Source organism: Mercenaria mercenaria, chromosome 1 (assembly GCF_021730395.1).
Source record: "Mercenaria mercenaria strain notata chromosome 1, MADL_Memer_1, whole genome shotgun sequence".
Taxonomy (NCBI): domain Eukaryota; kingdom Metazoa; phylum Mollusca; class Bivalvia; order Venerida; family Veneridae; genus Mercenaria; species Mercenaria mercenaria.
In genome coordinates, this window is record NC_069361.1 from 38,028,200 (window position 1) to 38,041,047 (window position 12,848).

The 12,848-nt window shown below is 34.9% G+C and overlaps 1 protein-coding gene across 2 annotated transcripts in view; it reads left to right on the top strand.

Annotated features, from left to right (window-relative positions):
• LOC123523350 (multidrug resistance-associated protein 1-like) overlaps nucleotides 1-8,949 on the top strand; it is a 29,512-nt gene extending 20,563 nt beyond the window's left edge. Inside the window, exons 27-32 of one of the 2 annotated variants that reach the window (XM_053544755.1) lie at nucleotides 393-494; nucleotides 2,078-2,224; nucleotides 3,800-3,958; nucleotides 4,958-5,124; nucleotides 5,877-6,071; nucleotides 6,496-8,949. In XM_053544755.1, coding sequence (XP_053400730.1) covers nucleotides 393-494; nucleotides 2,078-2,224; nucleotides 3,800-3,958; nucleotides 4,958-5,124; nucleotides 5,877-6,071; nucleotides 6,496-6,610 — 885 coding nt within the window. In that variant the 3' untranslated portion in view covers nucleotides 6,611-8,949. Of the gene's footprint in view, nucleotides 1-392; nucleotides 495-2,077; nucleotides 3,326-3,799; nucleotides 3,959-4,957; nucleotides 5,125-5,876; nucleotides 6,072-6,495 lie in introns of those variants that run through there. The other variant, XM_053544750.1, reaches the window with a different exon arrangement.
• The last annotated feature ends 3,899 nt before the right edge of the window (nucleotides 8,950-12,848 follow it).

Sequence of the window (12,848 nt, forward strand, 5' to 3'; positions counted from 1 at the left end):
ACAGCTGCAAGAGTTGCTATATGACATACAATTATGTCGATGAGACGTAAAACCCAAATCAAAAACGTATCAGTATTTGCTCATTCTTGGGAAGCAGTTAAAATATCATTTATTATATCTTTTAAACTTAAAGGCTAAAACTGGGAAGCTAGTAAAAATTATTTGTTCTGATGTTGTCTGTGTCAAATGTTTGCACAAACATATTAGTATTTGAATTTTATTTATTGTTTTTATTTAATAATCGTTTTTTCCACCTGCATTTATTTAAGACCAGGGAAATGACCATACACTTGAGGAATTATTCCAGTATCAACTTTAAACGTTATTCGATACATCGATATACTAGGTCCTCTTTTACGATACATATATTTTGTTTTAAACGTTTCTTTAAGGTGACACTGAGTCTATTGCGTGGTGCACAGTTGTTAGGAGAGTTGGAAATGAGAGTGATCTCCATTGAAAGGGTTAAAGAATATACTGAACTTTCTTCAGAGGTAAAATATAGTAATAATTCTGTATTTTTATCACGGTTATAGAACAGAGGAAACACATGCACACTGAGAGGGTCATTTAATATACAATGTAACCTTTGCTGTAAATACTTTACAGTCTGAATAAATGCATATCAGTTTGTACTAGAAGCATGATCACTAGCAACGAAAGAGTGCCTGTAAGTTGTACAAATAGTATAACATTAAAGTGCTCACGGTGGAGCTCCACACAATTTTGATTAATAAGTTCTTTTCTTTTAATTGATATGATAAAATTATTCAACTGCAGATTATATTTATAAATATATTCTATAAGATCTTCAGGTACATTTCTGTCATAAAGATACGTTTGATTAGTCTATTGTGAAGACTTCTTTTTACATAGCAACATCTCTGACATAAGTGTCACCTAAAAACGGAAGGAATAACATTAATTTTTTAAACATGACTGTGCTGCTAAGCTTCGATCTTATGAAGCATGACTTCATTTAAACTTTTACAATGTTATTAGACAAACATGTAAATCAACTCTGGCTTTGTCAGTTGTTTTTATCAAAAAATAATAATGTAATTTTGCTCCGTTTTCATTTCTCGCTAGATGTGTAAATACCGATATCATTGACCTAGTATATATGTTACTACTCCCGCACGATAATTTAAACGGCAGCATGTTTATATTATTGTTTGATTGTTATGGTTCTCATGCTTCGTTGAACTCAAAAAGGTTGTCAATGATAGAAGTTAAATGCATACTGTAATGTTGCACAAAAATAATTTCTGTATTGAAACGTTTTAATGAAGAAAAATCATAATTTAATATCAACCATGTTATCGTTTGAGTCACTGTGCGATTTTTTTACGTCCTGCAGTAGTATTTGTTTATATTTGTCCAATGTCTCTTCTTAGAGACACACTTAACGTGATGTACGGGTATTAGACTTAACGTAATGTTCGGGTATTAGATTAAGTCGGCAGCCCGCTTAGCTCAGTAGGTAGAGCGTTGGTCTACGGATCGCGGGACCGCGAGTTCGATCCTCGGGCCGGGCTTATGTTCTGCGTGACGATTTGATAAACGACACTGTGTCTGAAATCATTCGTCCTCCACCTCTGATACATGTGGGGAAATTGGCAGTAACTTGCGGAGAACAGGTTTGTACTGGTACAGAATTCAGGAACACCGGTTAGGTTAACTGCCCGACGTTACATGACTGAAATACTGTTGAAAAACGACGTTAAACCCAACACAAACAAACAAACATTAGATTAAGTTTTATTTAATATATTTTAAAAACATTTTGACAGATGCATTATTTACTGAATGACTCTCGTATTTTGCCTTTTGAGGGTCTATACTGGGTGTTTTATCTCTTCCAAGCTAGAAATCAAAAAACACATATCAACACCGTCATATACTGGAATATTTTTCTTTTGAACATTTCCGACTAAATTCCCAGGACGTCGAATAATATTATAAAGCAAACGGAAATGTTAGGTTAAATAGAATAACTGCTACTTCACTGTTCTGTAATTGCGACGTGTAAAATGTTGTTTTTTTTAAACCTTTGTTCGCATACCATACTTTACAGGCGCCTTGGACGATCGGCGCTGAAACACCAAGTGCTGACTGGCCACAAACTGGGTCTGTTGAATTTCACTCTTACACAACTAGATATAGGAATGGACTTGAACTGACTTTGAAAGGAATCAATTGTCAAATAAGATCTGGCGAGAAGGTAGGATAAAGGAAGCATGCCGAAGTCATCAAAGTATAATGTCTCACGAATATCACATACTTCTTAACGCTACTTTGGCGCTTCATGGAATCATTATATACCCTACTATAAATAGTTACACAACTGAATAGGACAAAATCTGTAGCCCGCCAACTTACCGAAAGTGGGCATTATAATCAGTTATTGGCCCGCCACTGATGATGGACGTCATTTTTTACCCTGTGTCGTCACGATAAAAAATCATTAACGTCGATATTTTATATAATCAACTTATTCAAGCAATCGAGTTATCATTATTGTGTTTAGGTATATAATAAACAACTCGAACAAACGGCAATGGCGTTCCTCACGTGGTAATTAGCTTTCTTAAACCTATATTAGGATTCGGGCTACGCCCCCATGCAATATAGGTTTAGTCGTGCTAATAACCGCTTCAGTCCCGTCATTGCCGTTTAATAAGTGTACATAATGACATTAGACTGATGCTCCTAAAAGCCGTCACATTCCAGTTGATGTATGGTAACCAGATGTAACAGGTGTTGTAATTATTATTTTAATATACATTGAATGTACGTTTTATATTTATATATTGACATTTAGTTGACCAATCGTTTCTTCGCACATTGTGGTTCATTGGTATGTTCTCTTATGCCAACTGTTTGGTACTGCGAGTTATCTTGAACCTGTATCATGCAATATGAGGAACAATGACAGGAAGAACAATTTCTTGCTAGTACAATTGTCTTGTAATAATACGGTGGACATAACGCTACTGTGAATTAGGCTTAAACTGGTGTTGTTGTTGAGTTGTATTTATCAGGTGAAATAAAATTATTTCATATTGTTGGTAAGATATGAAATAGAATAATGGTTAAATTGTTTAATATGTTTATATACCTATTTTATGAAATACCCTGAAATTTAGGTGAACAATTGCAAAAGTTAAGTAGAGAATAGAAGATAAGGTTTTGTTTCTTGGTAACAATCTGGTGTTCATAAAATTTCAGTCTTCATGTAAAACCCATATTTTTGTTTTATTTCATGTCTGATCAATGGTTTTAACCAAATTTTACCCATTGTAGTTTCGTATAAGTGCAAATTGTATTTTAGTTTTTCCACTGTAAAATAAACAAATCATAGAAGTTCAGAAAGAATAAGTTCTCAAGCGTGGTTTATCGTAGAATAACCCGTGTTTTAAGTTCTTATGTAAGAATATATCACGAAGGCCGAAGACTTGAGTGATATATTGTTTCGAATAAGAACGAAAACCTCGGGTTATTCTACGATAAATCACACTTGGGAACTTTTTACTTCGATTCTAACACGACATATTAGTATCAACAGTGTTAAAAAAATGGTAACTACTTTTTACGACATGAACTACACTTCGTGCTTCTCACCTGGATCATTCTATACACAGAGGACGACGTCACTACTTTGCAAGTGCATGGGTTATCACAAAATAACCGTTGATCAATTTTCTCCTATCTGTATATAGGTTATTTGCTTGTCGTGTTAGAATTTTACTTATACAAGTGGTTGGATCTCATTGCTAGTGCTCATGAATTGTTTCAGATCGGCATTGTTGGTCGAACAGGCGCAGGCAAGTCATCTTTAGCATTGTCGTTATTTAGATTAATTGAATCCGCTGGTGGATCCATTGTAATTGATGGACAAGATATATCAATTATTGGACTACATGATCTCAGGGAGAAACTAACGATATTACCTCAGGTTTAAACATTTTGTTTAATAGAAAATAATTTATGATGTAAATCGTGTTGCATGTGATTTTATTTGATTAATTGATTTTCAGCCTAAGACGTTGTGCGTGCTGTTGCTGCCAGTTAAACCTTTTTGAACCACTCACGTCACTCTCAGCAGTTAATATATTAGCTTTAACAATAATATTTATATTACAGGAAAGAACATGCAGAATAATTAATTTGCAAACTATATACAACGAAACGTCAGTTTTTTACGTCCTTATAAGTAACACGACGTTTATGCTACTCCAAAAATACTGATATTGTTACTTATGTTCATTGCATTTTGGCTAGTTGTTGCCTTCAACATAATTAATGTCATTAAGCGAAGCATTGAAGTAGTACTGGCAGCAAATAGAGAAAAGTTCAGTTCTCGGATGCAAGAAAAGCAATGCCGGTATAAACAGGTGCAGCCATTTTAGATGTTTATAGCCTGTTTATGGACTTGCAAAGCTTTCATACAAATATGTATATTGAAGTCTTGAAATTTTCACATACACTAAATCAAATGTATCGAAACTGAATACGGTATGTCTGGTACCAGCTTTGCTAAGGGACATAGTAGTCGCCAAATTAAAACCTGGAAACTATATATACTGTATTTTCCAATTAGATATAAGAGTATTAGAGTCCTGAAATTGATGTTTAACTGAATTTTACAAACATATATATCAAAAGTTTCTTTGAAAATTGAAATATTTCAAGAATGCTTGGTAGTGTACCTGTTGCGATATTGATACTAGAACTTTACAAAAAAACATGGCTTTGTTGCAGTGAAACTGACAACCTAGAACATTCTAATTCAGAACTTGCCAATAGTGTTATATCTTTCTATAATTACAAACAATTTTGTTGTGAATATCGTAAAAGATACATTCGCCAAGGTATTGTGCCAAACATCATCTCTTCAAATTATTATTGCTGCCCAAGCACCATCTTGATTACAAAAGTGCTATTTTTTCTGTAGGATCCAACGTTGTTTTCTGGAAGTTTGAGAGAAAACATAGATCCATTTGGCAAATTTGCTGATATAGGTCTTTGGAAAGCATTAGAATGTGCTCATCTCAAAAGAACAGTACAGAATATGCCTGGACAGCTAGAGTATGAATGCGGGGAGGGTGGAAGTAATCTCAGGTATGTTGTTATTGTAACAGTATTTTATTCATATACTACAATGTAAAAAAACAAAGAAAAGTATCGAACAGGGAATGCCACGCACTAAAAGCGCAGCCTCCTCAAAACGAACCCCCAGCACACAAACGCGTGCACCACATACACACACACACTCAACCAACACATAAGGACAAAACGAACAACACACAAACACACGCCACACACACTCAAAGCCAGCACATAAGGACATAACGAACAACACACACACACGCGCACACAAAATCAACACATAAGGACAAAACGAACAAACAAAGGAACACAGTGGGGCACCGCCTTGGAACGGTCAGTGGCAAAAACACCACTGGGGAGCTTAAACCGGTTTATGGTGCGCACCCAACCTCACTCTTACCCCCACCATGTTCCAAAGACATGGGACAGTGTAAATAAAAGTAATCCCCTCCAGGTGAATCTCTAACACACGTAATGGAAACAAAAAGGCATGTGTCCTGTGAATAATCTGAATTATTATCACCAATTACTTGTACTCTGCATGTAACTGAAATTTTCCGACTTAGGTCATTTAATTTCTTAAAATAGCAGTGAGGATGACATTATCCTGCTATAGCCATGTTGGAAAAGAAATGAACGGATGGAGTTTTTGTCTAAATTTTGAGTCAGTTTATTAAAGAGTAAACGTTTATGACAATTAAGGTATTTTTGAGGATAATTCAATGGAGAGGCTTTTTCTTGAATATATTTACTTTCATTTTCAGTGTTGGTCAAAAACAACTAGTGTGTCTTGCGCGAACATTACTTCACAAAACAAAGATCTTAGTGTTAGATGAGGCGACGGCAGCGGTAGATCTTGAGACAGATGAATTGATACAGACAACAATACGAACTGAATTTAGTGATTGTACAATTCTTACGATAGCGCATAGACTCAATACTGTACTAGATTATGACAGGTAAGGCAGTATAAAGTGTATTAATACTGATTTAAAAGTAGTTGCACTAGATTATAACACGTAAATAGGTACTAGAGACAGAACATAGTTCGTAAAAAGGTACATACAATACGTAATAAAGTAATTGAGTGTTAGATTATAACCTGTAAGACAACGAAATGTCAAGTTAAGGTTTATGTGGTATGTATTAATAAAGGCGATTGTTAAAACTCGCAAAAGACCACAAGCTCAATTTTGTGGTTTATAATGAAAAGTAATAAATTTTGACCAATAGAAGATTAAACAAGAAATCATTTATTGTAATAATTCATCATATTGCATAGTAGGTTTACTGTGAAGGTTATGGAAAGGCAATAGAAATTACAATGAAATGTCCGTGTGTAAGTGTAAAGCGGTATTATTGCAGAACTGTTCAATATTACAGAGTGATGGTACTATCAGAAGGAGAAATTGTTGAGATGGACGCACCAGGTAAACTACTTCAAAATCCAAACAGTATTTTCTTCAAAATGGCAAAAGATTCAGGACTAGTGAGCTAAATAGATTGACGATGTTCGCTGCAATTGTTTCAGTATTTGGTTGACATTGTTTATGTTTCCGTATTCTGGCTGGTACGAGTATGACTGTGAATCATACTTGTTTCTGATTAGTCCCCTATTGGTTAAAAACCAATTTCGGGGACCATAGGATTGCACTTTTCCATCCGTCCGTCATTCCGATTTTAATGTTACTTGGCACAAATGTTTCCCATCAGAGACGATTTTAATGTTACTTGGCACACATGCACAAAACCCGGACCGCTAGCTCAAAAGTCAAGGTCACACTTGGAGGTTGCTTAGAGGTCAATGTTCAACACGGCATTTTCCTGTCAGGTCTGTAACTCAACAATACATGAAGGGATTTTAATATTACTTGGCAAATATGTACTCCATAATAAGATGATGTGTCAAGCACGACTTTCAGACCCCTAGCTAAAAGGTCAAGGTCACACTTGGCGGTCAAATGTTAACATGGCATGAACAGGGTCTGTTTCGTGTCCGGACAAGAACTTTGTCATCCATCAAATGATTACAATATTGTTTGGCAAATATTTTCTCCATAATCAGACAGTGTCTTATAAGGGTTAAGGAATATGTCTTATGCGCAACACCCAGAACCCTAGCTCAAAGATCGAAGTCACACTTGGAGATCAAAGGTCAATAGGGGTTTTTCCTGTCCGGTTCATAACTTTGTCATTCATCAAGGCATTTAAATGTTACTCGGTATAAATATTCTCCAGAATGAGACGTTTTGTCATAGCGCAAAACCCGGACCCCTTACTCAAAGATCATGGTCGCACTTTGAGGTCAAAAGTCATAACTGATCTTTTCCTGTCCTGTCTGTAAAATATTTTAACAGGACATTTTCCTGTCCGGTCTGTAACTAAACAATTCATGAAGGGATTTCAAGGGACTTTCCTGTCGGGTCTGTAACAACAATACATTAAGGGGTTTTGATATTACTTGGCAAAACCCGGATCACTGACTCAAAGATCAGGGTCACACTTGGAAGTCAAAGGTCAATTTTGATCTTTTCCAGTCCTGTCTGCAAAATATTTTAATAAAAGTTCATGTGTCATATGGACCCAATTAAAACAATTGTTGGTGTATTTGTTCAGGCTGGTACGAGTATGACTGTGTATCCCCTGTTTGTTGAAAACCAGTTTCGGGGACCATAGGATTGCGCTTTTCCATCCGTCCGTCATTCCGATTTGAATGTTACTTGGCACAAATGCACAAAACCCGGACCCCTAGCTCAAAAGTCAATGTCACACTTGGAGGTCGCTTGGGGGTCAATGTTCAACAGGGCATTTTCGTGTCCGGTCTGTAACTCAACAATTCATGTAGGGATTTTAATATTACTTAGCACTAACATAGCCAATAATAAGACGATGTTTCTTGTACTACTTTAAGACCCCTAGCTAAAAGGTCAAGGTCACACTTGGCGGTCAAGTGTTAACATGACATAGACAGGGTCTATTTCATGTCCGGCAAGAACTTCGTCATTTGCCAAGTGATTACAATATTGCTTAGTATAAATGTTTCATAATCAGACGACGTGTGATGCGCAGCACCCAGAACCATAGGTCAAAGGTCAAGGTCACACTTGCAGGTCAAAGGTCAATAGTTTTGTTTCCTATAAGGTCAATAACTCTGTCATCCGTGAAAGGATTTAAATATTACTTGGCACAAATGTTTCTCATAATGAGATAACGTGTCTTACGCAACACCCTAAACCCTAACTCAAAGGTCAAGGGTCACAGTCAGAGGTTAATAGATTTTTTCCTTTCTGGTCCATAACTCTGTCATCCATTAAGGGATTTTAATAAATCTTGAAACAAATGTTCTCCATAATGAGGCAATGTGTCATGTGCCATACTCAGACCCCTAGTTCAAAGGTCAAGGTCACACTTGAAGGTCAAAAGTCATCACTGATCTTTTCCTGTCCTGTCTGTAAAATATTTTAATAAAAGTTCATGTGCCATATGGACCCAATTGAAAACATTGTTCGTGTATTTTTGTTCAGAATTTCTTCCCTTTAATATGATGATTTCTTACATGTATTTCCCATATTTTCCCACCAGTTTCAAAATGAAATGTTATCAGAATTGAAATTAAATACTTCTTTTATATTTATAGATGTTATAAGCAGTCAACAACTGTAATCCAAATGTTGTGTTATAACATATTGTATATATCGTACAATATTGTTTATGTATCATTGACAGATATCAGATCATCATGCTATATTGCAGTGCCTTCCAGTAGGGGACTTTGTATTGCATGGTAATACTTCATTCACTTGTTTTGTTATGTATTGCAATTAATGTCAGTGTATAGTTTTGTATCGTTGCATTTACTCTAAACTTTAAAGTGTTTACTGTTAAAAGTAATCATTGTTGTATACATTGAGCATGAATAAAAAAGAAAACTACTTTTGGTTGTTTTTATGCTAACAATGCATTTTCTGTCCGTTCATATTTTTGTCGGATGCTTTCAACGATGAATGAAATGAACATTTTTTAAAGGTAATTACATATACTTTAACGTTTTCATTGTTGTGGTCATGCCTCTATGTTAGATATACAATTTTTGACTATATAAGGATATTCAAAGTTTGCAAATGTTTACTTGCTTCCGTTATGCCCGTGTTGAAATTATATAACATTTATTAATAACAAATCATTTTAAGTGACTTCTCGGCAATACCTTGTTGATGTATATATGGTATACGTTCTCTAATTGTAATCAATTGTCTTTGATTGTGAATATGGCTAGGTATAGCTGGCTAGCTAGCCCTTTGGTTTTACTTTGGCATGGACACATTGCCTTCATAACTGATAATCATAATTATCAATGTTGTATTGTAAAACCGAATCTCTTTAAAACTCACTGCTAGTCCAAACCAGGCACATATTGTATATACATTTAAGTACTTATTTACACTAAACTGCTTCCAGATGTAACACAGTGTATGTATGACTTGTCGGCTAATGACTGGTTGTATAGTTCTTATCTTTTCTGCAAGGGTCATGTTCGGCATTAATTCTCCCGCATTGAGTGTACGTATGCACTGAACGTACACTATTAAACCTATGTTAAACCTTACCATAACCTTAAGACTCAATACGTGCATACATCCAATAGGGACGATTTAATGTTGGCCTATTGCTTGTTTACCCATTAATACTGTGTTTCTATCACATAGATTTAGGGATGTTCAAGTTAAATACATTATGATAGAATAGCAACAAATCCAATCACTGTTTTCTCAACCACTTTTACAATATATTTTATTGTAAATGAATAACTGTACAATCTTTGCCGGAAAGTCGTTCTGTTCATACAAACCAGGTACAATAACATTTACTCCGAGTGGTCAATGTAGCTACTGTTACGTATTATTTAACATACTAAAGTATGTTTTTAAAGAATATAATAATTATTTTAGACCTTTCTAGCGCATGATACGGTGTCCGGTTTACCAACAATTGCCTATCTGTCCTATATTGTTGGATTTTGCAATATAAATAGCCTATTGTAATTGGAGAAACCGTTAGCGAACAGCATGGATCCTGACCAGACTGCGCGGATGCGCAGGCTGGTCTGGATCCATGCTTTTCGCAAAGCCACTATGTTGGTTTTCTCACGGCCCGGCTCATATGCTATTCAGAGCAAACAGATACATTATTACTATAACAAATTGACCTGTACATTAATGATAAAATGTCAACATTTATAGGTTATTAGCTTTGTATCGGGAAATATGCACGAGTTCTGCAGCGGAAATATTGCGCGACTTTAGGAGCGCAATATTCTTTCGCTAAAGAACGAATGTATATTTCCCGATGCAAAGATAATAATCTTTTTATTACATACGTATCTACACGTATAAATGTAGTGTAAATAAAAATTTATTCAATAGTCTGAATAGGATTGACCATACTGAACTAAATAAAAGCATTAACGCAACAACACACATTTAATTACGTCACGCACCCGATATGAAAGTCAGGCGTCAGTGTATGGAAAAATATTGACGTTTCCGGTACCGTTGTTACTTAATGGGGAATAGAAACGAATATGTAATAATTGAAGATATTGGAATTCATTTGTGCATATAACGGTGATAAGCAATTTAAGTTAGTTTTGCAAGTTTGACAAACCGGAAGTAATGGCGTAACGTTATTTATCCGGATAACGTAAAATAGAACCTGGACTTGGCATACGGGAACGAAAATAATGGCAACATGTGACTAATTTATTAAAACGTCAACGTTACTACCTTTCTATAGGTAAAATATGATATTCAATAGTTTGACATGTTAAATAATTCCAAATAATGTCTCAAAGTCAGCTAGAAATTTGCGGATCTCAGTCTTTAATCATGAGCTGATATCTTAAGTCCATATGTTAGTTTAAAGGGACTAACCAACACATTTAAGGCGAAAAATAATTTCTCTCAAATATCCATAAAAAAGTGAATACGATGAAAGTGACTAGTGGTACAAACTTATTGACGTAAGATTTTTGCAAGATATTCTTATAATTGACCTAAAATATTAGGCAGAAGGTAGTAAATCGTTGCAACGCTTTTGAAATAATGCAGAAAATTTGCATTCTTCTCGAATTTTTACCAATATCTAACTTTTTTTCCACCCACTTTATCATTTTTCAGTGCCATATATACATTCAATGTCAAATTTGGTGGAAATAGATACTATGGGCGAGTAGCTTTAAAAATCTACATTGCATGAAAATAGACTCCCATTATGAAAATTTGTGTGAGGTCATCATTTTTTCAGTTTAATCTAGCAAAAATTCAAGCTCATGACCTTACTATTTTTATTTGCCTAATTTTAAGTATATTCTTAAGTTTTGAAAACTCAAGGATTAAAACAAATTCTACATTGTACAAAGTATTTTGATAAGAGCGTGCAGAACTTCCATAAGGGGAGATGGGTACGTATTTTTTATGTTGAAGTCTTAAAGTAGTTTAAGAAATAATATCTACCAGTTAAACGAGTAATTAGTGTTAGTATGTAATACCAAGACAAATTTTCATTGCGCAACTTTATGTAATGAGATGTATAATGTAGACTCGTTTTGATATATTCATGGCATATCATTTCAAATGACCACGCATACGTTGATCTTTAATGAAACGTTCTTATCTAATCTAGAACATAACTTTTGAACTGATAAACATATGAGGTGAACAGATTTTATCTTTCTTTGTGTAAGCACAGTATGTCAATGACTATATTTTCTGCCACACAGATAAAACAAAAAAAGTAAAGTAAAATATCGCTTTCGTTCATAATATAGTCTAATCGCCTTTTTTAAAAAAATATATAATAATAATTATATAATATATATAACAGATATAATTTATAAGAACTAAATCACCACCACAGTATACCCGACCAATTACAGCAAAGCGCCTAACAGTACAAACAAGCGTACACATGCCACAGCAAGTCCACTAACCCGAAGTTAGATTCGATGCTGTTTTATATACACGCCCGAATTGTACTACATTCCTACTGACTGACTGACTATTTAAGTTTAATTACGGTCCATCCGCCCTTTCAGACACAATGAAGCATATAAATGCCACGTAGAGTATAGACCGCGAACATGCCCATTATCATGTTCTTAAAGTGAGTTTTGGTTCTAATGTAGGGGTCACATTCCTACTGGTTCAACATTTGCATACATATACACAAATCTCTGTTCATGTCTCACAAATCAGCAGTGACATTTAAGTCCTTTAAACTGATTGGGACCAGAAAAGCTATATTTTCTCTCTCTGAAAGTTAACTCGATCTCGAGGATATACTGAATCTATAGAGATGTATATAGATAATATAAGTGTACGCTCTGAAAACAATTAATTTAACATTGTTTTATTTCATCAAATACCTGTGAATATAATAGGGTTATTATAACAGTAGCTTGATCTGGGATGCAGTATTCGGCTCGAGTGGATTTTGCTAGATCGGATCTCACGAGGCGCGCAAGCGCCGAGTGTGATCCGGCCTTGCAAAATCCACGAGAGCCGAATACAAAGTCCCAGATCTAGCTACTGTTATAATGACCCTTTTATTATATACCTTTACCATTTTGATTTTTGTTTTGTTCTTGAACAAAATCTTCAATGTTTATCGATATTAAATGGAACTTAGTGAAGTTTTTATGTACGCTATTTATAGAACTGCATCAGGTTATGCATATT